This window comes from Nyctereutes procyonoides, unplaced genomic scaffold (assembly GCF_905146905.1).
Source record: "Nyctereutes procyonoides isolate TBG_1078 unplaced genomic scaffold, NYPRO_anot_genome, whole genome shotgun sequence".
Classification (NCBI taxonomy): Eukaryota; Metazoa; Chordata; class Mammalia; order Carnivora; family Canidae; genus Nyctereutes; species Nyctereutes procyonoides.
The window spans coordinates 6,222,126-6,249,787 of record NW_026575141.1 but is presented as its reverse complement, the minus strand read 5'-3'; the positions used below and the strand labels follow the sequence as shown (position 1 = coordinate 6,249,787).

Sequence of the window (27,662 nt, the reverse complement as noted above, 5' to 3'; positions counted from 1 at the left end):
CATTAATCAAGAGGCTTATGAGTGCTAGACACCCGCAACACAAACGAGATACTCTCCCCACTACAGGAGGGCGCCCGGCCGCGTTGCCTGTCAACGCCAACATCCGTAGGTTTCGCGATGCTCAGACTTTTCCAACTTCTCCTTACACTTCTAGCTGAGGTAAAATGTCGGGATTAGGTGTGCAGCGGGTACTCGGAACTCCCCGATCTGGACGCTCCCTCCCGGAACCCCGCAGTCCACGTGGGCTCCCCCTGGCCCACGGGGCGGGGCGCTACGCGCCGGGCGAGGCTGGAGGGCGAGACTGGCCCCGCCCCCGGGGCTCCCATGGCCCCCCGCGCCCCGCGGCCAGATGCTGACGTGTCCTTTCCTTCCCACTACACCTCCCGACACTACCTACTACGGCTGCCCCGGAAGTCCCGCCCCAAACTTAGCCCGTCACCGCAAATCAGCTCTTTCAGCGCTTCCTGGAGCTTGCCCCCGGTTTGGGGGCTAAAGGGCGGGGCTCCGCGAGCAGGGTGCCTATTGGCTTGAGATCCGGCGGGCTCTGGGCGCTAATTGGCCGGAGGGCGGTGGCGCTCTGGCACGCTTGCGCGGCGAGTAGAACGTGTGGCGGCGGTGGAGAACGCGTCTCCTCTTTCGTTCCCAGTCCCGCTGCTGCTGCTGTGAGCGCCCGGCGAGTCCGTGCCGTCCACTGCCCGAAACCCGTCGCTTGCCAGCTCCCTGCCGCGGCGGCCTCCCACCAGCACCGACACCCTCACTGACACCTCCAGGCCGGCCCACCTCCTTACTTGCTGCCTTTCCATCTCTACACATGGCCTCCTCCGCGCAGAGCGGCGGCACCTCCGGGGGACCCGCGGTCCCCACCGTGCAGCGGGGCATCGTCAAGATGGTGAGAGCGGGGCCCGGGACGCTGACCCCACCACCGTCCGACTCCGGGCGGGTTTTGGCGCTGGCTCCTCTTCTCCTTCCGCCAGTCTGCCTGGTCTCCCAGATCCCCTTTCTCTGTCTCTTTCCTCACTTTTCACCCATTCTCGGAATTCTCTTCTTAGACCGAACCCGACACAGACTGCCCTCGGTACTTTGCTTCCCCCCCCCCCTCCGGCAGCAGGGGTCACGGTGATTTCCGTAGTCGCGGCATTTGGATCTGCTGTTACCCAGACAGATTGGTCACTTGATTGATTAACGGAGATAATAAGTTGCTGTCTGCCCTCCCATCCCCCGTTCTTCTGTCCATTGACCTCTGCTGGGCAGTGTGCAGCTTTTCGAGATCCTGACATCCGCTCTTCCCTGAAACCAAGAGCACTTGGCCATCTTGAAGCTTTTCAGTTTCTACAGACGCTCACTTACTCCCAAGTTTTCTCGCTCTTTGGCCCTCGTATTCCGTCTTTTTCTCTCTACCACTTCTGTCAAGTGTGTAGTCCCGGAAGTTTAGGATTTATGCCCCCCCTCCCTCTCTTTTTGACCCTTAAATGCTAGGCCAGTAGGAATCTTAGCGATCATTACTGTTCCTTCACCCCGTACACGCGAGGAGACTGGTTTGAAGAGGGCATTGACTTGCCTAAGGTCATCACGTGGTGGCTTGGATTGGGGCCAGGATCAGGGCCCGGGTTCGGATTCCCAGTCTCTGGCCCTAATACTAGATTCTGCCTGATTTTATCCTTCCATTCCCTCCATTTTTGAATTTTGAATTTAAAACCCTATGACTAATTTTTTAGAATAATTTATCCTCCAGCTCCATGATAATTTTGTAGTATAAATTCTCTTTATCACTTGTCACCTCTGTTCTCTCCCCAACCCTCCCAAATCTTGGAACTTGATGTTTCTTGATTGTTAATAGATTTCCCAGTTGTGATGACTGCAGACTGATTACTTTAAGACATTTCAAACTTCAGTACTGACTTTCTTCTGGAACAGCAAATACCATTTATGACATTGTCTCCCAAAGCTCCACAAGTTTTTTGCAGTTGCAGAAAGTTTAAAAAAATAACATTCTGTTTTCTTGGCTCATTGTCTGTCAGAGTTAAGATGTTCTTTAGCTTGTGTGTATGTGAATTTTTGAGATTTTTTTTTTTCTCCAGCCTAATTCTCATGTATTTATTTCTTAGGTAATATTCTGCCACCAGCTGAGATTCCCAGGGTTTTCAGTATTGCTTTTCCACTTTATACATAAATGGAAATTCAGAATTTATTAGAAGCTGAGTGAGAAGGGAATTTCCAAGGTCCACATATTTTTGCCTCTTTATTGATCTGACCCATGAGTAGCTCCTCTTATATTAGTTTTTTTCATTTGCACTGATTTTTCCCTCCACCATAAGGACACAGCATTGCTTGGTGGTTCAGTGGTGGGATTGGCAGCATTGAGTGGATCTTTCTGAATTTTTTCCTTCCTGAGGCTCAAATCTTTTGTTTTTTTAAAGATTTTATTTATCTGAAGGAGAGAGAGCTAGCGCACAATTAGGGGGTGTAGCAGATAGAGAAGCAGGCTTCACGCTGAGCTGGGAGCCAGACTCAGGGCTCTATCCCAAGACCCTGGGACTAGGACCTGAGCTGAAGGCAGACACTTCACTGACTGAGCCATGCAGTTGTCCCAAGGCTTGAATTTTGCTTGTTTTTTTTTCTTAAAGTTCCCTCTCATTAGTGAGGTAGGAGTGGAATGAGGCTTCTGTCAGTGCTAGAGGCTTCTAGGACATCTGGATTCTATGAAGTGACCAAGCCCATGGATTAACTAACCCCCATGGATACTGAATATCAACAATCATTTATTAAGGGTCATGTGCTGAGTATTCTGTTTATATTATTTCACTTATAACAGCTAACAAGTAGATAGCATTATTGGCTACGGTTTAGAGCTGTGTAATCTAAGGTTTAGGAAGAATAGTTCACCCAAGGACAGGCACTTTTTACTGGCAATAAGAAGCAGAGCTGGGACTTGAACCTAGGCCTGTCTACCACAGACTTCATGCTATGCTGCTTCTCCCTTCAGGGCATGACTTTATAATGTGGAGGGTGGGACCAGTGATGCATGACCACAAAATTGCAGGAAAGTGAAGCTGACTGTAATCAAGTTGAGGAAAGATTAGATGTTACTCCTTGTCTTATCCTTGAGCTGTTATTGTGGTGAGTGATTTCATTTGGTGCTTATGGTCATTATGTGCATAGGAGTGTGGTATGGAAGACACATTTGAATGTGGGAGGAAGCTTTGAAAATTTAGCCATTGAGTAGTCTATACTGCTTTTCTTTGTGGCCAAACTGCAGGGATAGGTGGGTGAAATGCAGGTAGGGGCTAGGGGAGGGAAGCCAGGTGAACTGCAGGGTGACAGGCAGATTGGTGCCAGGCGTAGAAGCCTTGTCTGGAATGAAAAATCTCGACCGCTGACAAATTGCTCTGTGTGAAGCTCTTCTGCTAAGCAAAGTTGTATTTTCTCGGAGAGTAATCATTTCCAGTGGTACTAGGAACTGCTTTGTAAGAACTTTACAAAGGAAGATGGAGCTCTGTGACAGAAAGTGAGAAGGAAATAGTTACTGCCTTTTGGGAGAGGGGTAGAACCTGGAGGTGTGCTTTTCAGGGCGAGCCCTCCATATTTGCCTAGACCCCGGCTGAGCTGCAGATATGAAACGGTATAGGGATGAGCTTTGCTACAGTGAAGAGGAATAGTCCTTCCCCTTTTTTGGAAAGCAAAAATCAAATTATAGAGCCATGGAAGATGCGTGTTTTTTCTGGTCTCTGTCTTCTAATCTAGTAAGTTCTCTGTTACTTTTTTTAAGGTTGAAGAAGAAAGAACTCGAAATCAAGTTGTGAAAAATCTTTGCATTGGACCAGTTTTAAAAAATGATGGTGAAGGTAGAGTCTGTGTCTGCTTTTGAGAGTGGGAGCAAAGGGACAGAAACAGAGTTGGTTCTGGAATGTGTTTAAGGAGGAAGTGGGCAGTAAGTTGACAAAAGCATTTTGGAGCTGTTCTGTTAGTGAAAAGGCAGTGAGGATGATGGAAAAACTGAAGGTGGGTTTTTATTTCCTGAGTTGGGATGAGACTGGCAAGAGTGTGGGCAGACGAAATATAACCTGGAAAAAGTAAATGTCTCTGTCAAATCAGATACTATCTTCTCAAAACTCTGAAAGATTTTAACTCTGGGTTTTTTTTGAATAATTTGCTAGACTTTCTTTAGCCACAACAGATTGTTACTAGCATATATTAGATGAGGTTGGTAGAAGTCTTGGGGTACTTAGTATGAAATTTGGTCACCCTACTTAGTTAGAAATGGCTGTTTTCTCTGGTCCTACGCACTTTTTTTTTTTTTTTTTTTTTTGGTCCTACACACTTAACTTACTTTCTATTTTGGGGGATAGAGCCCTTTTCTATGTCTTCACTCTGATTCCCATTCTAACTGTGTGTTTGTGTGTCTTTTTTAAGCAGGAGCCATGTAGGTTGCTTTCAGAACAGCAGAATGACTCTACCACAGTTCTTGAATCTTTGGTGCTTTTCAGAAGCAGCTCTGGAAGCAGCATATCTTATCCTGCTTATGGATAAGATAGGCCAAAGGGAGGACAATGCCAAATCTCAGTTCATTTCACTCCACCCCATTTAATTGCCTAAAGGAGAAAGGAATCCCTTTGCCAGTCTTTGATTTTATGCTAAGAACCAGAATTCTCACTGGGTGATTAAGGTACAGGGGCATTAAAAGGAGGAGATGGCCACAGTTTCCTCCTTCAACAGGAATTGTGCTGCCAGGTTGTTCTAAAGTGGGATGTAGACTTCCTGATGAGTAGCTTAGTGGAAATTTCTCTAGTGTGCAGATTGTAGGAACTGCTACCTGTAATTTAGATTATTATAGCTTAATGTTTCTTAGGTTTCTGAACTAAGAAGTCTGTGTCTTTCCAGAGTATAGTAGGGATGAAGAGTAGTAGTCCATTGATCTGTTCCTTCCTATGTGCACTAAGCTCATGCAGACTGAAAGAAGAAAACATCTTTTCTAACCTAATTAAAATACTGTTATGCTACTACTCACAGGGACAAGGTAGCCAAATAACAGTATTTTAGTAGAGCCATTTGCAAAGAACTAGGTAGAACAGGATGGAAGGCTTTTCCCTGGAGTCTTAAAACTTCTCCCTTCTCAGCAGGTGAGCATGGTAGCTTTCAGTCAAGATTGTAAGTAAAGGAGCAGAAAAGAACTAAATTTCTACTGTATCTGAAATGTTTTCTTTCTTTTTTTTTTCCTGTATGAAAAGGAAGCATCCAGCTGGCTCTAGTCAATGCTCACAGTGGCTGCTGCAGCGTATTAACTAATGATACAAAATGATGAGCAATCATTCTTTCTTGAACAGATTTTATTGATCATCTGCAGTGTTCAGCTTTGTGTGGATGTTGGAGAAACAGTGGTAAAAAGTAGATCAGATTCCTGCCCTTATGGTTTATGGAGGAGACAGACAACAAAAATGTAAACAAGCAATAAGCATGGTATTATGGTGATTTCAGGGAAATGGGATAGAGTGGTTGGGAGTAAGGAAAGGAGTGGCTTTCTTAGATCAGGTGTTAGGAAAGGCTTCTCTCAGCATTTGTGCTGAAATCTGATGGACAGCAAAGAACCAGCCATAGGGAAAGTGTGTTCTTCATAGAGGGAACAGCAAGTACAAAAGGTGTAGGGTCCCCATTAATGTTTATCTTCAGATTTTTTTTTTTAAGATTTTATTTATTTATGAGACACACACACACACACACACACACAGAGGCAGAGACGGCAGAGGGAGAAGCAGGCTCCATGCAGGGAGCCTGGTGCAGTACTCCATCCCAGGACCGTGGAATCAAGCCCTGAGTCAGAGGCTCAACCATTGAGCCATCCAGACATCCCTGTCTTCAGTGTTTTTATAGTAGCTCTTTAACGCCTTCAAGTTCAGTGTTCTACATAAATAATATGGGTTTTAGGATGATAGAAGGCCAAAAAGCAGTAGAGGTGGTTGCTGTTCTGGTACCCCAGTAAGATCAATAGCTGACATTAGCTCAGTGTAAACAGTGAGAAACTGATAAAAATACTTGCTCTTGGTCATATTCATGTTTCTTACAGGGCCACGACTAAGGTTTTTTAACTTCCTGTCAGCCAGTCCTGAGTATTCTTAAGGTAACCACCTTTCAGTGGATGGAGGGTACTTAGCTGAAAAGATAAATGCCAAGAGCAGGCTCAATGAGAGTCAAATTGTATGTAGAATTTGTCCTTGTTTTTGCTAACTTTTTTTTTTTTATTTTTTTTTATTTATTTATGATAGGCACACAGTGAGAGAGAGAGAGGCAGAGACACAGGCAGAGGGAGAAGCAGGCTCCATGCACCGGGAGCCCGATGTGGGATTCGATCCTGCGTCTCCAGGATCACGCCCTGGACCAAAGGCAGGCGCCAAACCGCTGCGCCACCTAGGGATCCCTTTTGCTAACTTTTGTTCGCATTTTATTACTACATGGAATGTTCTGCTCTGGCTTCTGGCAACACTTTTTAACCTAGCAAGCTTTAGTGATAGTAATGGTGAAAAGCAAAGTAGCAGGCTTGAGAGCTCAAAGTAATGTTCTGGAAGGAGCTAGCTCATACATAGTGTGGCTTATTAACATGAGGGGAGACTCCTGAGGCTGGGTGATGATCACTGCTGGTAATAAGTGGACACGGTTGTTGGGGTCTGTGCCTCAGTTTATTTGGAGTGTGACATTTGGGAAATGAGTGAAGGTTCTAAGGCTTGTTGTGTATTCACTTATCAGTGTAGACTAGCTGTCCAGCTGACAGGTGTGGTTCTAGCATGGGGTGTGTAGATGTCTTTGGATTTATTTTATTTCATTTCTCCAAGAAATGACATAGCTAAATATTGTAGGCAATTTTTTGCCTTATCCGGGACAAGGAATGAAGTAAAGGGATTCAACTCATAAGGGCTTATGTAGCTTTTCCTCTTATTTCTTGTTGGAAATGGATAGACACCCAGTTTCTGTTGCTAATTTCTCTCTTGGGAGACTGACATGCTTTTTGTTTTTACAGCAGAAATTAATGCAGAATTACAGGCTTTGAACATTTGATGCAGATGGAGTGTTGTGGGATTTCACTTATTTCAGTGAGACTCGGTTGATAAACAACTAATGTTTTTCACACTTAGCTCTAATGTTTAGGAAAAAAACATTGGTTTCAGTTGGCATTTTTTGAAAATTAGGAAGTAAAACAACTTATAGGTAAAAATCTAATGAAAATTTAGGTGATGTTTTCATATGTCATTTTTGAGATGTCCAATCTATAATATAAACTGATCTTGGAGCATTTTCCCTTTATATGCTTATGATGAGTGATTCTTTAAGGCACTATCTCTTCTCTTATGCCTTACCATATTTGGGGGTGCTTTAGCTTCCATATGGGAAATAGTCTTCTTGGGATGGTCTTATAACACTAACCTAATGTGTAAGAGGAGGAATTGTAAAGATTGGAGAATCTGTGCCTCAAGTTAATTAATCTAATTTATTAACATTGTCTCTGGGAAGCAGCCTGGCAGAGAAGAGAGATTAGCCTAGGATTCAGGGGATACAGTTCTAGCCCAGATGCTCCTATTCTCCACTTGGGTGATGTGGGGTAAGATATTTCACCTCAAAGATGCTCTTTTTTTCTTAAGTGGTAAACTCAGTCTCTTAAGCTTTTAACAGTCTCAAAAAGGCTGTGATTGTATAAGAAACCTTCTATTGCATGTCTTTTAGGCATGATGAATCAAAACTGAGAAATCTACCTTATGGTAGGCTTCACTTTGAATTGCTGCTTATCGGGATCCCTGGGTGGCGCATCGGTTTGGCGCCTGCCTTTGGCCCCAGGGCCCGATCCTGGAGACCGGGGATCGAATCCCACATCAGGCTCCCAGTGCATGGAGCCTGTTTCTCCCTCTGCCTATGTCTCTGCCTCTCTCTCTCTCTCTCTCTCTCTCTCTCTGTGACTATCATAAATAAATAAAAAATAAAAAATTTTTTGAATTGCTGCTTATCTTGCATGAAACATGTTTTCTGTTTCCATTGCTTTTTTTTTTTTGAGACAGATGAAATATGAAATGTGGTTTTTATAGTGTAAAAGATGAGGAAGTTAGAATTTGAATTAGACTAAGTGATTGGGTAGCAGAGTTGGTTGAAGGTGGTGGATAGAAATGAGCTAGGAGGTTCCTGGGCTCAGGATAGATTAGTGGGAGTGCTTGCTTGGAACCCAGAGGAACATGCCAGCAGATTTTATTTATACAGTTTCACCTCTGCTTCAGAACACCCTGACATTCTCCTGGGGCAACAGGTCTTGAATTGAGAAGGGTGGGGATGAGAAGGGCACTCTGGGAACCTGTAGCTTATGGGGAGAGTTTATTCTCCTCCTGCTCTTAATTGGAGGAATCTGGGGGGGTTGGTAGGGTTCTGAGTTCTGCTTTTCACACTTCAAGACTGGAGCTTCTTCCTTTAGATCATCCTAATTGTCCTTTGCAGATCTTTTCCACTGCATTTAATGTGCAAGTATAGGAATCATAATCTATTCTTGGGAGTTCCTCACATGGTTTCTTTTCTTTTGAGTTTATTTTTTATTGTAAGCTTTCTTGAATCCTTTCTGGGAGTAGATTTAGAGTGAAGCAGTCCAGTGATTTTTTTGAACAGATAATTGCTTCAGGACCATCTAGAAGGCCTTTCAGAGGCATTGAATTAGAATCTCTGTGAGTGCAGCCTGGGAATCTATTTTAAAAAAGCCTCTCCTAGGTGATTCTGCACGAGTCATTTTTGGATCTATTCAGGGACTGGCATTTGAGACCCACTGATCTTGTTTAACTGCTTTTCTATATGTAGTTGAACGGGCAGGACACAAATGACAAAAGGAGCATAATATGTGTTGGGGTGGGTGCATCAGAATTTTATGAGGGGAGGATACTAGTTTCTCTTTCTTTTTAGTGCTTGTCTTGATGGCTCCCAGGACACTTTGCATTGCTTTTAACCTGTAGCTCAATATTGGGCTGCCGTCCTCAAGGGTCCATTTACAGTGATCTGAGATCCTATTCTTGGGTCATAACTGACAGCTGAGAAGTTGTTTTATATGCCTGATATAGGCCATATGCTCATTTTAACACTCATCTGCCACTTTTTCTTCTATTTGCATAGATTCCCAAGATCTTTCTATAATTTGGCGCCAATAACTTGGCACATTACTGCTGTGAAGTCTTTAGTGTCATCTACAAACATGAGGATTTTATGCTAATCACTTTTCTGCTTTTGTAATCCTTGGGAGCCACACACTTGGACCTTCTATCATGTTTCTTGTTTATAAGCCCCATTCTTAAATATCAGTAAAACCGTGAGTGACCTCTGGTGGTCTTAGTCCTTATTTTTTATACCACTAGTTTGTCTAATATGAAAATAAAATTTTCTTATAATTCTCAGGTCTTCGAGGTCCTTATGATTAAGGGTCACATCTACAGTTCCCTTAGTGGCTTTTCCTCATTTTGACCAGCAGTTTTCTAGTTCATCCCTAAATTTCTTCAAAAAGTTGAGGTGAATGCCAACCAGCATTAATAATTTAGTAATTACCAATATTTAAGTTTTGGACTTAATACCTGCTCATAATATTTCAAATAGTATAAAAGTATATAAAAGTAAATACAAAAATATCTCTCCCTCTGGCCTTAGCCCTCAGTTTTCTGTCATTCATTCTCATTCCCCTAAGGAAATGTGTTTCCAAACTTGTCTCACTCACACACACACACACACACACACACACACACACACGAGCAGGGGGACTCATTCCCCTAAGGGAATGTGTTTCTTTCTTTTTTTTTTTGTTTTTTGTTTTTGTTTTTTTTTTGAATATGACATACCTCCTGAGCATTTATTTTAGTTCATAAAGTTTGCTTTTCAAAACAAATGATATGTCTTATCTAATGCTGTTTAGAAATATTTAGCTATGTTCTGCAGTTTTCAACAATGTTCTCTTAATGTGAAATTTAATTGAGACTTTAATTCGTTCATTTTCAAGAAACTAGTTCTGAAATATGTGCATTTCTAAAACTTTTGCCAGTGTTATATATTTAAGATTAAAAACTACAAAGACTTGATTTTATACTCATTGCTTCTGAGTTGGTGCATCACAGTAAGGCACATTTTCTACAAGGAGTTCTTCCCTAGGGACCAATTCTCTTCTATTGGGAGAAGTTTCAACTTTTATTACTTTTGAATTCTTCATTTATCTTTATTCTGGCTGCTTCTAATGCTCTGGTATCATTTTTAAAAACCTGTTGTCTTGTCCTGTGTAATGTTTTATAGAGCTGTAAAACCTTGGCCGCCTGACCCATGGCTCTCCTCACCGTGGCGGCCACCTCTCCTCAGGAAATGTGTTTCTAAACTTTACACACACACACACACACACACACACACACACACACACACACACACACACGAGCAGGGGGACTGAGCAGGGGGACCGGTAGAGGGAGAGGGAGAAGCAGGCTCCCTCTCTGTTCCAGGAAAAGGCAGACACCTAACCATCCGAGCCACCTAGGTGTCCCCTGTCCTGCAACTTTTAAAAAAATGACGATCATCTATGTCATAATTATAGATCCTACCTCATTCTTTTTTTTTTAATTTTTATTTATTTATGATAGTCACAGAGAGAGAGAGAGAGAGAGAGGCAGAGACATAGGCAGAGGGAGAAGCAGGCTCCATGCACCAGGAGCCCGACGTGGGATTCGATCCCAGGTCTCCAGGATCGCGCCCTGGGCCAAAGGCAGGCGCTAAATCGCTGCGCCACCCAGGGATCCCCTACCTCATTCTTTAGTAGTTGAAGAGTATTCTATCATTTGGGTGTTTTTACTTACCCATTTGTTGATGTTTTTGATTTTTCATGGTTCTAATACTGCTACACTGAGTTAATGTGCATTTTCCATCTTTGTGTTCTTGTGTTGGCATTTCCATAAGATACATCCTGGAACTGCAGTGCTGGTACCTTTTCATATCACTTAATGTTTTTGGTGGTTGTAGGGTGGTTTTACGTACACTTAACCTGTTTATTTCTTATAGATACCATCTTAGGTAAAATTCAGGGCAAAATACAGGTTAACCTCTCATTACTCATTAATTATTGCACGTTTGGTAGTCCTCTGTTCCTCCAATCAGAGTATCCTTGAAAACCACTTTATCTCTTCATTAGAGGGCAGGGCCCAACCGCCTGGGGAATCACAAAATAACTACTTTTTAATTGCTTGAAGATCCTCAGGTGTTTTAAGGTCCTAGTATTTGAATGAGAGTAGGTTACTTGAGCTTGAGCTTTAGCTTCATCTGCTTTCTCTGGGTTCTAGAGAGCTGTGTGACTAAGGAAGTGTGCAGCTACCTAGCTGCAAATGGCATGAGGAGGTGAAGGGCAAGTTCATGTGAAAGGTTTGACTTTTTTCCTGTGGACTGGCACATAGCTTTTCTTTTTTCTTTTTCTTCTTGGATAAGAAGGTGGAGATGGGAGGTGGTAAGCATGACCACATCCTGTGTGGGGAAACCCTGCTATGTTTAGAGTTGTTTAGAGAGACAACCAGGGTAGTCAGCGTTGGTAGTCTTCAGTGAAGTGCTGAGCCCAGCCTTGGTGTAATGGCTTACCTCAGGTTTCCTGGGCTTCACATGTGCGTGAACCCCTACCATGGTTTGAGCACTGGAGCACTGCCTCTACTTGTCTTTAGTTCAAAAGTCTTTTGAGCAATCAGCTATTTTAAAAAAAAATTGAAATATTTTTAAAGCAAACTTAATTTGGAGCACCTGGCTGGCTCAGCTCATGGTCTCCGGGTCCTGGGATTGAGCCCCACATCAGGCTTCCTGCTTAGTCTTCTGCCTCCCTCTCTCTCAAATACATAAATAAAATCTTAAAAAAAAAAAAAAGTTTTTTTCACTATTGGAAATGGAAAACCAGTGTTACTTGCCATAACTTGAAAGTACCTTAAAAAATGCACAACGAAAACAGTGTTATTAAATTCTAGCTAGGTACAGCATCTTGTGGGGGGCTCTGAAGAAAGCTTAACAAGTTGTGAAGATGTGCTAAAGGCTTCCTGCCACCAAACTGGAACTTTCTTCTTCATTTAATAGGAACGATTGAAAGAGATTTGGAAAGGAGTCAATTCTTATATATGTGTAAATATTAAATGCTGATATATACAGGGTTTACTTACCACATAAGGCAGTTTTTTTTTTTTTAACTCCACTCCCCACTTCCCCCCACCCCCGCATTGGGAAATAGACATTACTTGTGTCTTGGGGGTAGAACTGATTTCTGGAATGGCTGTGGTTCAAGTCATTAGCAATGCTGATTACTAGCCATATGACCATGGGTAGGTTAATTTTATCCCTTCAAGTTGCAGCTTTGCGTGTAAATGCCCCCCTCTCTCTCTATCATAAAAAAAAAAAGTAAAAACAAACTTGAAGTTGATATAGTGACATATTTAGAACAAAAAAAATTTTTTTTAACTTATTTATGAGAAACCCAGAGAGAGAGAGAGAGAGAGAGGGGCAGAGACACAGGCAGAGGGAGAAGCAGGCTCCACGCAGGGAACCTGACGCGGGACTCAGTTTTGGGTCTCCAGGATCATACCCTGGGCTGCAGGCGGTGCTAAACTGCTGCGCCACCAGGGCTGCCCTAGAACGGTTTTTTCACTACAAAGTAAAACTTTTTTTTTTTAAGACTATTTGAGGGAGGGTGCAAGAATGCACGACCATGTCCACAAGCTGGGGGATGGGGAGAGATTGGGGCAGAGGCAGAAGCACACTCTCCACTGAGCATGGAGCTCCATGTGGGTCTTGATCCTAGGATCTTGGGATCATGACCTGAGCCCAAGGCAGATGCTTAAGCTGAGTCACCCAGGCACCCCTAAAACATTTGTTGAGGAGAGTGCTCATGTGAGTGGGGGGAGGTGCAGAGGGAGAGAGAAAGAATTTCAAGGAGACTCCAAGCTGAATCATGTCCCACTGGGGGCTTAATCTCATGACCCTGAGATCGTGACCTGAGTGGAAACCAAGAGTCAGTCACTCAACCGACCCAGGTGCCCCTTAAACATTTTCTGTTTTCTTCTCCAAGGGGACTCAGTAATCCAAATTTGGGTTTTTCTTGGTTCCCTATGCCAATTCCCAGTCTCCCAGAGAAGGAGATAAATTCATTCTTTGCAAGGAATAGTTCCTTACCTGGCCTTGGCACCTTTGTAAGAACAGTCTGCTGCGGGCTGTTGCTGTTCACACCTGTTGTCTTGGCATAATTTTCATTAATACCCCTTTTCACTTCGAAGTGCCCTGATTCCAGGGATAAAATGGATGTTTACTGTGCTTAGTAAGAACAGTCAAATCTGGGAGAGTGTGGGATGAAAAAGCTCATAGAGACCAATATAAACAGAAGGTAGATGTTTCTGTAAACCTAGCAACTGGGGTGGCCTGAGAGGAGGGTCTCATGGCTAAGAAAGCCTTTTATGGAGAGGATGTGGCCTAGGCTTGAGACCCGAGGCTTTGGGCTGAGGAGATTTGAGTTGTCAGTCTCGTTAAAATGTTGCTGTTAAATAGAGGTAGGTAGCTTTGTTTTATAATGAAAGTGGAACTTGTGAGTTTAAATACTGATGGTTTTCTTGGCGGATGGATGGGTTAGAAAATCAGGTGTGATGTTTTCAGATCTGTTATAAAAGTTTAAAAAACCTTTTCTGGAGAGGTGGTGAAAGTGACAGGTCTTGACAGAGGCAGAGGAATAAAATGGATGAGATAAAAAGGAGAAATGGGTAAGTACAAGTGTGGGAATACTCAGATAGGCTTGGAAGCAGCTATGAGCAGTCTGGATGCAATGAGCAGGATTAAGGCAACTTGCTTAAAGCGACTAAGCACTGCTGGAAGTTTGTAGTAGAGAAAGGAACAAGCGGTGAGGCTTCTGAGTTTTTCTTTCCAGTCCCTGGAATGTGAGGTTAGTGAGCTTTTAAACTTTATGAATTCTCTTCCAGGAGAGGGAAAATCCATTGTTTTATAGCCTTTAATACCAGGGCCATTTTTATTTTTGGCAGCAGCCCAAAATAGTGAATTATGCCAGGTGTAACTTATCTACTTAACTAACAGGATGCTCCCAGATCTTCATGAAGAGTGGTGCATTCTTTCCCTACCTCCTTTTCCTTTCCTCTGTGCAGAAGGGAGACTCTGGAATGCCTGGGTCCTGGAATCCTGTTGAGATCTATTATTCTGTGTGTAGTAATTGCTTGTGTTATTACTGTTGGCAGGTGAGCCCTTTCACAGCCCAGAGGCCAGGAGGCTGCCTCTATTACTTAAAAGCTGAGTTATCTTGTTAAACTCCTCTCTTGTGAGCGCTTTAGAATCTCTTGAGACCTCCTGTGGGCTCTCTGTGGGGCACAGGCCCAGCTCTTGGGTAAGCCTGCCCTGCCCCCGTGTTAGTCATCATGATTCCAGCTCTGGAGGACTAACTTTCTGTTACATAGCAAGGCAGCGTAGGGCTGCTAGCTGGACCTCTTGGTTTCCATTTAATTCTTAAGTGTTCCCGTATCAATGCTCTTAATGAAAGTACCTCTCTTGCTCTTGTGTCAAAGAAAATGTGTTTCTTTGATTATCAACAGGAGAAGCTGAAAGCCAGTGTAGGGAGAATAAGAAGTTTGGGACTTAGATTATGTGAGAAAGTTAGAAAATTGGTTTTTGAAAGTGGTTGATGGCACAATGTGAAGAGTAAAGATGCCCTGTGAGTCTGAGCTATCTATAAACTTGGAAATTTCCTTGCTTTATATGTTAAATATATTTTATTATTTATTAGAGAGTATGCTCCCCTCCCCTACCCCAAAAAGGAGAGGGGAATCAGAGCTGGTCTTTGTGGTTAGCATAGGATATATAGAATATTATGGATGTTTCTATTTTTTTATTTATTTTTAAAGATTTTATCAGAGAGGGAGCACATGAGGGGACATGGGGAGGGGGAGGAGCAGAGGGAGGGAGAAGCAGACCCCTTGCTGAGCAGGGAGCCCAGCAGGGCTCCATCCCAGGACCCCAGGGTCTTGACCTGAGCTAAAGGGAGCTAAAGGCAGCTGTCTAAGGGGCTGAGCCATCTGGGCGCCCTTGGATGTTTTTTTAATAAAAATGGAGGAGCAGTCTCTTCTGGGTAATAGCTGTAGTTAAAATAACACAGGAGAATTCCAGGTAGGCCAGACAGCCTTCTGTTTGGCTTCTAGAGGAGGTATGCATTATCTGTGATGGAGGATGGAGGGGTCATGGGGACTGCAGTTTTTATTCCCCCATAGTAGTTTTCCTAGGATTTTAATGATAAGGAGAATTCTGGGGGTAGTACGTTAATTTAGCAGTAAAGAACTCTGAAATGTTTAGGGTAGATTTGTGATTTGTACTTTATTTTGACATCTAAAATTGACCATTAATGTTGCAAATAGGAAAAGTTTCCAAACAAATCTAGAAAATAAAATGGGAAAATTAATGCTTTTCATGGGTAGCTTAGAAATTGAATTACATCCTTAAGTTCTACAGTCAGTTCTGCATATAAACCAAAATAAATATATTAGATATTCTTTAGAGATGATTCACTCTGAATCTGAGTATTCTCTATAAGCTAGCATCCTTTTTGCTGTAAGTTCCTTCTAAGAAAAATACATAGGACTTTATGGAAGCAAACCTGAGAAATAATATTAAAGGCAACAATCTTCATTTCTTTCAGGTATTTCAGGGTCTCTGGTGTGCTTTCATTGTAGCGGGTGTCAGCCCTCCTTTCGGACTGTGGTGTGACATTCTGTACTCCCAGCCACTATGCAGGCAGAGCTATGAGAAGTCAGACATGGCAGCTACAGCCATGGGGGCTAGTAGGGTAATAGCTGTCCTCTGGCCACTGCCTCCTTGGATCAGAAATCAAGGGGTCCCTTCCCTCCTTCCTCTGAGCATTGAGGGTGCTAAGGAGGAAAAGAGTTGAAGTTGGGGATGGGGGAGATGGGTAGGCTGGGGCCTGGACTGACCCAGTAACCGAGTAGCTCCCTGAATGCAGTCCCAGGCTTCTCCACCCTGCCTTAGCAACCCCTGCTTCACCTCCATCAGTTCCTGCACAGGGGAGGGATGGCCTTTTTTGTCATCAGGAACAACTTTTTCTTGGGTTTCCTTAAGGGAAGAAGTCTTTGTCTTTGGGGAACTGTATCCTCTGTCTGTGGTGGGGACAACAGAAGTTTAAGAGGCATATGATCTTCAGTCCTCTTCTGTGACCACAGGAAGTAGTTTTGAAACAGAGTGGACATGTGGATGAAATGTATGTGAACAGAAAAACTATCAGTTATTTGAAATCCATAAGACCAGCTGAGGTATCTTCTTCAGATACTCTAGAAGTGTGTATTTTGAAGTATTTAAGAAAAAGTACAAATCAGTGACTTTTCTTTTTTAAAGGAGTTTATTTATTATGAGAGACAGAGAGAGAGAGAGAGAGAGAGAGAGAGAGAGAGAGAGAGAAAGAGGCAGGCAGAGACACAGGCAGAGGGCTCCCATGCAGGGAGCCTGGTGTGGGACTTGATCCTGGGACTCCAGGATCACACCCTGAGCCAGAAGGCAGATGTTTAACCGCTGAGCCACCCAGGCATCCCAAATCAGTGACTTTTTAAAGTGCTTTCGGTGCTCTAAAATTTCTGGCAGTCCCTAACCAAATCTTTGGACTAGGGCTCCAATCCACCATTGCTTGGTAATCACTGCTACAGGTTGGGATGTGGAAAACATTCAGAAGGCATGGCCCTTGAATTGTTAGCCCTGCTCATGACTGGCACTAGGACCATGCACGTACAGTGCTTAGAAGAGACCTCTATATTAGAGTCCTAGAGTCTAGAGTGTGATGTTTCAAGTGTTGCATTGGACTCCATCTGGGATCAGGATTATGAGCCTGTCAGAGACTGCTGTGTGCTTGCTTGTGCCTTCTTTGAGCACTTCCCTCCCTGTCACAGTGTGCTCTTTGCCTATCCACTTAACATTTCTCTGAAGATAAAAAAAAACAGTGTTACTTTCGTTGCTTTCAATTAAGACATTCAAATAGATTTTTCTTACCTTGCTATTTGGATACAGGCTTTGAGGTGTAAATCTACCGAGACATTGTTGTCTGTTAAATAAGAATAAATGTAAGAATCATGGAGAATATAATCCTAGAAGAAATTATCGCTCTTGCTTAGTGTCCCTTTGAGGGATATAGGAAATGATTGAGGAAAGTGGGAAAACAATTGAATATTGAACACTTAATTGGGAGAGTCTCCATTGTGGTCTGGGATATAGATTTGAGTGGTTTCTGTTGAATAGAGTAGACTTGACAGCTTACAGGAAATAATCAATTGCGTGGTTAGAAATGAGTTAGGTAAGATGTTCTTGAAGGAGGTAACCAGGGAAATTCGACATCTTTTAATAAGAGGACTGATGAGGGAAGGGGGCTGAAGATGATATTGCCAGAAATAACACACTCCCAGGGGGAGAATGGAATGATGCTGAAGACTGTTGGAGCTGCGTTAGAGAGGGCAGAGAGAAGGCGGACAAGATACTGAACTCTTGGAATGGAGAATCCTGGATGAAGGGAGGAGGACTAGATGAGGACATGCTTGCCTGTGGGTCACGCCCAGGAGGTGGGTGGCAGGTGTTTGGGCTACCTGTTGTCATTTGGCAGAGAAATAGGAAAACAGCTGTGAATGTGGCACGTGCTCTTGAGATCCTGGCTCTTGTTAGCTTCAGCAAAAATTCACTAAGCTAGGAGGTACGGACAAGGACCATGACTTGATGTTCAGAGTCTGGCATTGTGCTTTTACATGGTAGAGGCACTCATTTATTAAAAAATAAACTGAATGCTTACTTTGTCTCCTGTCTTGTTCTGGGCTCTGGAGCTATTAGGATAAGTAGGGTAGACCTGGTCCTTGTCCTCCTAGATCTTGTTTTTGTTTTTTCTTGAAAGATTTTATTTACCTAGTCATGAGAGACACCAAGAGAGAGGCAGAGACCTACGCAGAGGGAGAGAAGCAGGGTCCTGGTGGGGAGTGTCCAGGACCCCAGGATCACAACCTTAGCTGAAGGCAGACACTCAACCACTGAGCCACTCACATGCCCCATCCTCATAGATCTTGTAGCTTCAAGAGGAAAACTAGTACTAAACAACTCTAGCGTTGTGATATATCCCATGGGAAGAAGTATACAGAGTACTCAGCACATATAGCAAGTCTGTCTGACCCAGTGTGGAGATTGGGTACGCCTCTTTGAGGAAACCATGTAAGCTGAATTTGCTGGAGAACATGCTCCTGAGCCAGGCAGTTTGGGGATAGAGATCCGGAATTAATAAAACTTTATTGTGCAAACCCATCACTCAAGGATCTTATTGAAATGCAGAGTCTGATTCAGTAGGTCCTAGGTTGAACTGGAGTGTCTGCATTTCTAACAAGCTCTCAAGTCATTGCTGCTCTGTAGTTTTTTTCAGAGGCTTCCTGTGCATCCTCCTCACTTTTGCCTTTTTTATTCTTTTATTTCATTTGAAAGATCATGGGACTGGACTGGGTTATTTTTTCCTCCAGTCTGTAGCCATGGTGGCTGCAGTGCTATCACTGTTGAGTGTTTGTAGCTATAGTTGATTAGCAGTAGAGAGTCTTCTCCTGTCCCCTCCACATGCCAGGTGAAAATCCTACTCTGTCCTTCCATCACAACCTACTTTGTAGAGAAGGCCAAATGTATGGAGGATGGGAGGAGGAAATTTAGGTTGTGGTTAAGAACAAAAGAAAATCCAATAATGTCTTACATTATTAACGGAGAATTTCTTTTGGCATCTCCCAAAAGACCCCTTCTAGATTAGCGTGGGGTACTCAGGCATTGTTTATAATAAAGGCAGCCCACTCTGAGGGGTAAAGAAATTATAACCAAGATTACAAGGCTTCACTGAAAACAAAAATGTGTGTGGAGTTCTTGTTTCTTATAGAACGTTCTCAATTATTATAACTGTATTCCCATCAGTTTTCTTTTTCTTTTTTTTAAAATTTATTCATGAGAGACAGAGAGAGAGAGAGAGAGAAAGAGAGGTAGAGACACAGGCAGAGGAAGAAGCAGGCTCCATGCAGGGTGCCCGATGTGGGACTTGATCCCAGGACTCCAGGATCATGCCCTGGGCTGAAGGCAGGTGCTAAACCGCAGAGCCACCCAAAGATTCCCCCATAACTGAATTCCCATCAGTTGTTTCTTAAAACTTTTGAGACATTAAGGAGTTTTTGACTTTTCTGAATATTAAATCTAATTAGATCACACATGTAAGTTTTTAAAATCCCTACCAGCATAGGAAGAAAGAGAGACTCTCTAAAACCCAAGAGATGCTTTTTGGTTGCAATAGCCTTTTTGAACTGTGTGCTCAGAGGAGGTTTGGATTCTGTGATTTTAAAGCATTTTATTTTGTGAAGAAGTGAATGGCTCATGTCAAAAGATGTGGTCCTTGCAACATAATAACAATTTGACATTTATTTTCTTAGTGTTGTATGCATAGAGCAGGAGAGGGAGGGAGGTGAGGAGCAAGACAACCACCAACTTCAGAACTACCGTGAGATCTAGTTTTAGTGATTGTTTTGTAGGCCTAGGGCAGCCTGTAGTATGTTTAGCACCTAAAAATTTTTTAAAACTTTATTTTGAAAAATTTCAAACTTACATAAATATTGTGAGGGTAGTACAGACAATTTCTGTGTTCCCTTCATCCAGGGTCCCCAATTGCCCTGTCATTCTCTCTGTGTTTATTACAGTCGTTATTCATGGTAGTTAGGTTCTGTGAAGTTGCAAACACTGAACTAGAGAATACTGAACCATCTCTCCTATGAGAAATACAGGTTTAGATTCCTGCAAGCCTCTGGTCATCACATTATCATCAAATGATAGACAGCTGACCTTGTTCCATATGTGCTTGTGCTTAAAGATGCCTTATTTTAATATATACTCATGCCCGAGTGAAATTTAATCTAGCATTTTCTCTGTAAGGCACATCACAACATCTTTCTTTGTGCTTAAGAACACTTCAGGACTACACCTAGGGGGCCATTTTAAATTTAAACTGTGAAATCAACAAGAAGCCCTGGTCACTGCAGTAATTTTCCTTTACCTTTAACATAGTCTGACTACTTGACCACAACCAGACATCCAAGTCCTTTAGTGATACTCTTTTATGTTCTGAAGTCAATTAATTTTTCTTCTTTTGCCAGTTTTCACATGTGACTGTTGCTTACTTTGAAGTTTTCTCTTGACAACTGGAATGGATTTCTCTGAAATGACACTCCTGTTTGCCTGCCATATAGTTCTTCCTGAGTTCTTTTTTCTGAGTAATTGTCTTGATCTCTGGGTCCTTGACAAGAGTAGAGCACACGAGTAGCAAGGACTTGGTGCTGCAGAGGACCATCATTCTGGGGATAGTCCTGGTACAGGCTTCCCAGAGATGGAGTCATTTCTTTCATGGGGAGATTTTATTTGTGGAGGAGTAAGCTATAACCTTGGTGCTTTATATAAGCTACCAATTTTTTTTAACATATAATTGTTGTATACCTGAAACTAATATATCATAATAGCCTGACTGTATATTGTAAAATATTACCACAATGTCTAGTCAGCATCTGTCACCATACATAGTTACAAAACTTTTTTTCTTGTGATCTTTTAAGATCTCTCTTAGCAGCTTTCAAATCTGCAGTACAGTATTATTATCTATAGTTGCCATGCTGTATGTGACATCTTCATGGCTTATGTATTTTTAATTAGAAGTTTGTACCTTTTTGACTCTCTTCACCTACTTTGCCTACCACCAACCCCAGCCAACCAATTTTTGGACTCACAGTTCTCATATATTTAGCATTTGGGGTTTACTGAAAATGTACTGGGAAAACCTGGGTTCTAGCTCTGCTGCCATCATGACTGTGCCACAGTTTCCTCCATTGTAAGATGTGGATAACAGTGCCTGCTCAGCTTCTTCCGAGCATTGTTGTGAGGATGAAGGAGGTGGAGGGTAGGGAGGGAAGGGAAGAGAGACCAATGTACCTATATAACTTTCACTGAGTACCTGTTAGTGTCAGGGACTGTGAGGCCTCTCACTTAGTCATCCTAACAACTCAGAGAATAGTAGTATTGACCTCATTTATATGTGAGGGAATATCACAGTGCTAGGAATGATTTTTACTTAAGTTTGTTTTCAGACTCAAGACTGATTTCAGAGTTCATCGTCCTCTGAGGCTATGGGTGCCACCACACTTGGTTAGGGATAAAGTTCAGTGCAGATGTACATTATGATACTAATTTACCTTTATCTCTGAGGACAAAGATTCTGACATAAGCACTTAAATCTACTTTCCTACACTGAGGGTATCTTAGCTGATAAATAGGAGAATTTTGGGTTTTAATAATTCAAAAAATTATGGATTATTTAATCCTTTCTGATTGAATTCAGTTGTTGGTGAATTTTCCATGATTTTGATATTTACTTCTATACCCCTGGAGGAAATGTCTACCTTTTTCTATTTTTTTCTTTTTAAAAGATTTTATTTATTTATTCATGAGAGACACAGAGAGAGGGGCACAGACACAGACAGGCAGAGGGAGAAGCAGGCTTCATGCAGGGAGCCCAACGTGGGACTCAATCCTGGGTCTCCAGGATCACTCACCGGGCTGAAAGCGGTGCTAAACCACTGAGCCACCCAGGCTGCCCTACCTTTTTCTATTGTACATACTCTTACAATCTTTACTTGAGACCACACTTTGAGTCATTTCTTGCTCTTTAAAGATTTAATTATTTATTTTACAAAGTGGAGAGTGTGTAGGGGCAGAGGGAGAGAGAATTCCAAGCAGACTCCCCACTGAGTGCGGTCTGATACGGAGCACAATCTCACAACCCTGACATCATGATCTGAGTCAAAATCAAGAGTAGGGCGCTTAGTTCACTGAGCCACCCAGGCACCCCTGAGCCATTTCTTAAACAATATTGGCTGTTATTTATTAGGTCTTTTGGCCAGCTTCTATGCTAAATGCTTTTTTTTTTATGCTAAATGCTTTTATTCTTACTTAGATTTCATAACAATTCTTGTGGGTATTATATATTTTATGAATATTTATAAGTGGGGAAACTGAGGCAAATAGAGGCAGTAACTTTCAAAGATCACCACTGATACTGATTTGATTCGAAAACTAAATTTTTATTGCCACATACCTCTGTCCCTTCTCTGATTACAAAAAGGAGCAGTTTGTATAACTTGAAGTGATAGTCCAGAATTTATTTTTGTTGTGCACTTGCTACTTAGACTACCATAAGACTAGTTTTCATCTCACTTCCTTGTCATAATATATCAGAGGTTGGCAAACTGACTTTGTAAAGGGCCAGGTAGTAAATATTTTAGGCTTTGTAGGCCATACGGTTTCTGTTGAAGCTGTTCAACTCTGCTTCCAATGTGAAAGCAGCCATAGACAAATGATCCTGGCCGTATTCCAATAAAACTTTATTTATGGATGCTGAAATTTGAATTTCATACTCTTTTCAAATGTTACATAATAATACCCTTTCGATTCCCCCCCCCCCCCAACCATTTAAAAATGTAAAAGCCATTTTTAGCTCATGGGTTGTACAAAAAGCAGGCGGTAGCATGGATTTGGTCAGTCGGGTGTAGTTTGCCAATTCTGTTTTATCATCCTGGAGTTTTCTTCCTTTGTGTTTCCTTTTTGGGTGTTCTTTTGTAATATTGGAGTCTTAAGTCTCTGCTTGTCTTGCATATGGTGGTATTTAACAAATGTTGGTTTGATTTTGAGCAACTGGCTCATGGAAGCTTTACTTGCTTAGTGACTTAGTCTTTGACACTTGCTCTGCTGACACATATAAATGGAGATTGTAATTGGGGGAAAAGATTTAATCAGTAGGTAACCTTAGATTTAATCCGTAGGTAACTTAAGATACTTCTTTAATAGACGTCAGCTCCCCAGATACTTTTATTCTAACGTGTGGTGGCGTAGTGGAACATCAGGATTTGGGGACTTCATGTTCTAGTCCTTGCTCGGCCATCCATACTTTACTGTCCACAAAAGTCATTTTGCCTCTTTTGCTTGCAGATTTTTCATCTCTAAAATGACCCAGATTAGATGTTCTCTTTAGCTGCTGCTTATCTGTAGATGATTGTTCTAGTCCCTCTGAGATGTGAACTCCCCAATTTTCAAACTGAGGGCCAGTTTGTGGTATAGCTATTCTGGGGAGCAGCCACTTACTTAACGCTCGTCTCTGCTAAATGTACTGGTGTGCCCAGAGCAAGTGAAATGGCTTGTCATGAGGCCATGGGCTTCCAGTTCAGTGTGTTTGAATGCTGGGCCTCTAATTTAGGTTTCCTTCTGCTCTTGCCAGAAAGAGTTGGCTTGTTGGCAGGTATTCTGGGAAAGACCTCCGAGACCACACAGCTTATGTTCTTTTGGGATTGGTTGCTCTTTGTCTCAGTGACTTTTTAGTTTTCAAGTGATGATGATTCTTGTGGAGGCAACAGCTGTGGCTGCCAAGAAGCTTTTTTTGATATACTTCCTGAAATTTCCCCCAGTTTAGTTTCTCTTCAGTTACTCTTTAATTCTGTTTTTTTTTTTTTTTAATAGAAGTTTTTTGCTTCATGAAAGTGTATCTACTAAAGGTTTTCTTATCTGATCCACAGCAGCTCCTTCCCCATCCCCTGATGGTATTTTTAGGTAGAGAAAATGCCTTGTCCAGGGAAGGGTTCCTGGCCTGCTGCTTTGTCATTCTGACATGTAGTCCCTGTGTGTGCAGCTACGGTTGTGGCAGTTGCAGGCTCCCAGATGGCACTGTGGCTCTTTCAGCCCAGTGACTTTCCTGGTTCTTCTTTCTGTGCCACAGAGGGAAAGGAGTTCATTCTCTTTGCTGTAGTGTTTCTCAGAAAAAGCTTATATTCTTTTCTTCACTTTTAGAGTTTTGTAGATTTCATTGAACTTCTGCTTTCTTCCTGTGACTTTTCTACCTTGTTATTTGTAGTGGACTTGAAAGTATACCGTAGCCCTTCATTCTTTGGTGGGTCACCATACCTCACTTTGGGTTCTGAGTCAACTGTCTTTTTAACGTATTTTTGTTAGTGTTGGTCAGTTAAGCATCTGATCTTCCTGCTAGGTATGGAAATGCTCTGTAGTGAAGCGTACATCTTAATGTCCTCATGTTTTTGTACTTCCATGTTGGATGTTAAAATTTTTTTTTGAAATAAATTCACATACCATAAAATTCACCCTTTTAAAGTATACAATTCAGCGGCTTTTACTGTATTTACATAATGTTCTCTGCTGTCAAATTCTAGAACATTTTCATCAGTACTGAAAAGATAAGCCCTATACCCATTAGCTTCCCTCTCTCCAGCCCTTGGGAACCCACTAATCCTTTCTATGGATTTGCCTGTTCTAGACATTTTATTTAAATGAAATCAGAAATATGTGGCTTTTTCTGCCTGCTTGTTTTACTTATTGTAATGTTTTCAAGGTTCATGCATGTTATAGTATCGGTACTTCATTTCTTATTTCCGAATAATAATCCATTTTATGGATATACCACATTTTATTTATCCATTCATCACTTGAAGGACATTTGGGTTGTTTCCACTGTTTTTGGCTCTTATGGACAATGTTGGAATAACATTTGTATACAAGCTTTTGTGTGGTCATATTCTCTTGGGTATATACTTAGGAGTGGAATTGCTAGGTCAGTGATAATGCTTTGTTTAATTTTGAGGGACTCCCAGACTGTTTTCCAGAATGACTGCATCATCAACGATCTAGGTTGGTGATTATCAACCAACAATGTAGGTAGGTTCTGATTTCTCCACATCCTTGTGAACAATTGTTGGTGTCTGTCTTGATTATAGCTATCCTAGTGGCTGTGAAGTGGCATGTCATTGTGGCTTTGGTTTGCATTTTCCCATGACTAATGATGTGAGTATTTTTTTCATGTACTTATTGATCATTTATATATCTTCTTTGGGTAAGTATTAAAATCTTTTCCCCATTTTTAATTGCTTTATTTATTTATTTATTTATTCATTCATTCATTCATTCATTTCTAAAGATTTATTTATTTATTTATTTATTTATTTATTTATTTATGAATGAGAGAGAGAGAGAGAGAGAGAGAGAGAGAGAGAGAGAGAGAGAGAGAAAGAGGCAGAGACACAGGAGGAGGGAGAAGCAGGCTCCATGCTGGGAGCCCGACGTGGGACTTGATCCCGGGACTCCAGGATTGCACCTGGGCCAAAGGCAGGCGCCAAACCGCTGAGCCACCCAGGGATCCCCCTTAATTGCATTTTTAAAAAATTGAGTTATAGTAATTCCTTTTTCTAGATACTGGACTTTTGTCAGATATGTTTTGTGAATATTGTGTTTTCACTTCTTTAATAGTGTCCATTGAGTCACTGGTTTTAAATTTTAATGCCCAGTTTATCTTGTTTTTAGTTGCTTGTGCTTTGCAAGATGGCATCATATCTTAGAAACTATTGCCTAATCCAAGGTCATGAAGATTTATCATATATATATTTTTTTCTAAAGGTTTTGTAGTTTAACTCCTATATTTAAATTGGCTATTTTCTGAGCTAAGTTTTGTATGAGATGTGAGGTAGAGGTCCAATTTCATTCTTTTGCACACAGATACTGTTTTCTTGGCCCATTTTTGTTGAAGATTCTTTCCCAACTGCATTATCTTGGCATCCTTTTTGAAAATCATTTGGCCATAAACATATGGGTTTATTTTAGGCCTTTTTGGTAATCTATTAGTGTTCAGGTGGGTGCCCTTTTTCTTTATATTAGGTCTTCATATTGGTGGGTCTTGCTAAGATATTCCTCTTGAATCTCAACAGACTTATCTGTTAAGCTGGTTGTCCTCGCAGACCTTAATCAGATGTTCTCAAGTAATAAGATTCAATTCCCAGGCCAAGATAATTTTTACTCTTGGTACTGTGAAAAGAATACTGGTTTTATTGTCATACTAAATGGATTTCTTTTTTTCCCCTAAAGATTTATTTATTCATTTGAAAGAGAGGGACTGCCATGAGAGTGAGTATGTTGGGGGGAGGTACAGGAGAGGGAGAGAGGAGCCCAAGCATGCTCCTTGCTGAGTGTAGAGACTGACGTGGGGCTTAGTCTCATGACTCCCAAGATCATGACCTGAGCCGAAACCAAGAGTTGGATACTTAACCAACTGTGCCACCCAGCTGCCCCCTACCTAAATGGATTTCTGTACTGTCACTTTCTTTGCCCTAAGTATATAGCATGGTTAGAGTTTTGTATAAGTTTTCTATCTGTGGTCTGGAGGTTTAAGAGTTAAATGCACCAAATCATCTATCAGGATCTAGTAAAGGTTTAATGTGGTATTCTGTTGCTGGGCAACATTTTAGTGGCTGCTCATAAAATGTTTCACTGTAGGTAAATCTCCCCGTAAGCCTGTAAGTGAGTTTGAATAGTTCGAGTCCCTATTTTCCTACTTAGCTGGCTTGTTTCAGCCTTTGTCACCGTCCAACTTGTGCCCTGAAGCCAGGTCTTCTGAATCAAACCAGTCCCTTTGCAACCTTTATTGGCAGAGCTGAGAAATGTCTAATCCATAACCTCAATGAAACTGATTCATTGTGACAGCTGTTTTCACAAACCTGCTGTATCAGGTAGGGCTAAGATCGTTTTTCTAGAGTAGAGTATGTCATTTTATTAATATAATTGGGTAAAGCAGTTTACATAGGATTTGCTTTCTATGCTCTATAAATTAGCAATTAAGGATAATTACTGCATCTATGAAAGTTTGCAACATGGATCAGTACAGCTTTGGCAGAACAATTGTCTGTGACAGTTTCCTCTCAATCTTAACATTTTTCTTCTGACTTTAAATTCTGAATAAACAATATATTTTATTTACTTGTTATGTTTATTGTTTGTCTCCTCTTACTGGAATGTCAGCTCTTTAAGAGTAGGTATTTTTATCTGTCTTATTCCCTGAATATGTCACTTGCCTAGAACAATACCTGGCACATAGTAGGCATTCAAATTTGCATTGATGTAATAAATGAATCAGTCAGCGAATACAATAACAATTACCTACTTAGATGTCAGGTCTTTCAGGGAGGAAAAATGATTTATTTTGGTGTGCTATAGGAGATACAAGTTAAATTTGATATATAAATATCAAATATATAATTTGGTCTTTTTCGTTTTTAAACACCCTTTAAGTTTTTTTTTTTTTTTCTCCCACCAAAAGCTATTTCTCCTTGGGTTTATTTGGTGAGGAACCTTGGATAAGAGAAGGCCATTAAAATATTTTTATTGAGGGGGACCTGGGGGGCTCAGTTGGTTAAATGTCCAACTCTTGATTTCAGCTCAGGTCATGATCTCAGGGTTGTGAGATCAAGCCCTGCATTGGGCTCCATGCTGGGCGTGGAACCTGCTTGGGATTCTCTCTCTCCCTCACTCTGCCCCCCTCTGCCCCCATTCCTTCTAAAAAAAAAATTTTTTTTTTTTTTTAATTGAGGAGGAACTTTAGTAAAGACTATTGGGAAATAAGACAGGTGAAAGGAGTTTAACAAACCTTAGAAAGTGAAATGGAGACACTACACCTGTTTTTTTTTTTTTTTCCAAGATTTTATTTACTTTTTCATGAGAGATACAGAGAGAGGCAGAGACATAGGCATAGGGAG

General features: G+C 41.7%; 2 protein-coding genes across 2 annotated transcripts in view; one reads left to right on the top strand and one right to left on the bottom strand.

Annotated features, from left to right (window-relative positions):
* Window positions 1–584: 584 nt before the first annotated feature.
* Window positions 585–27,662, top strand: part of SND1 (staphylococcal nuclease and tudor domain containing 1) — a 418,777-nt gene continuing 391,699 nt past the window's right edge. Inside the window, exon 1 of the mRNA XM_055307416.1 lies at window positions 585–889. Coding sequence (XP_055163391.1) covers window positions 812–889 — 78 coding nt within the window. The 5' untranslated portion in view covers window positions 585–811. The remainder of the gene's footprint in view (window positions 890–27,662) is intronic.
* Window positions 10,123–10,310, bottom strand: LOC129498182 (complex III assembly factor LYRM7-like). The gene is given in 2 exon segments (XM_055307419.1): window positions 10,123–10,163; window positions 10,166–10,310. Coding segments are annotated over 2 exon segments (186 nt in total).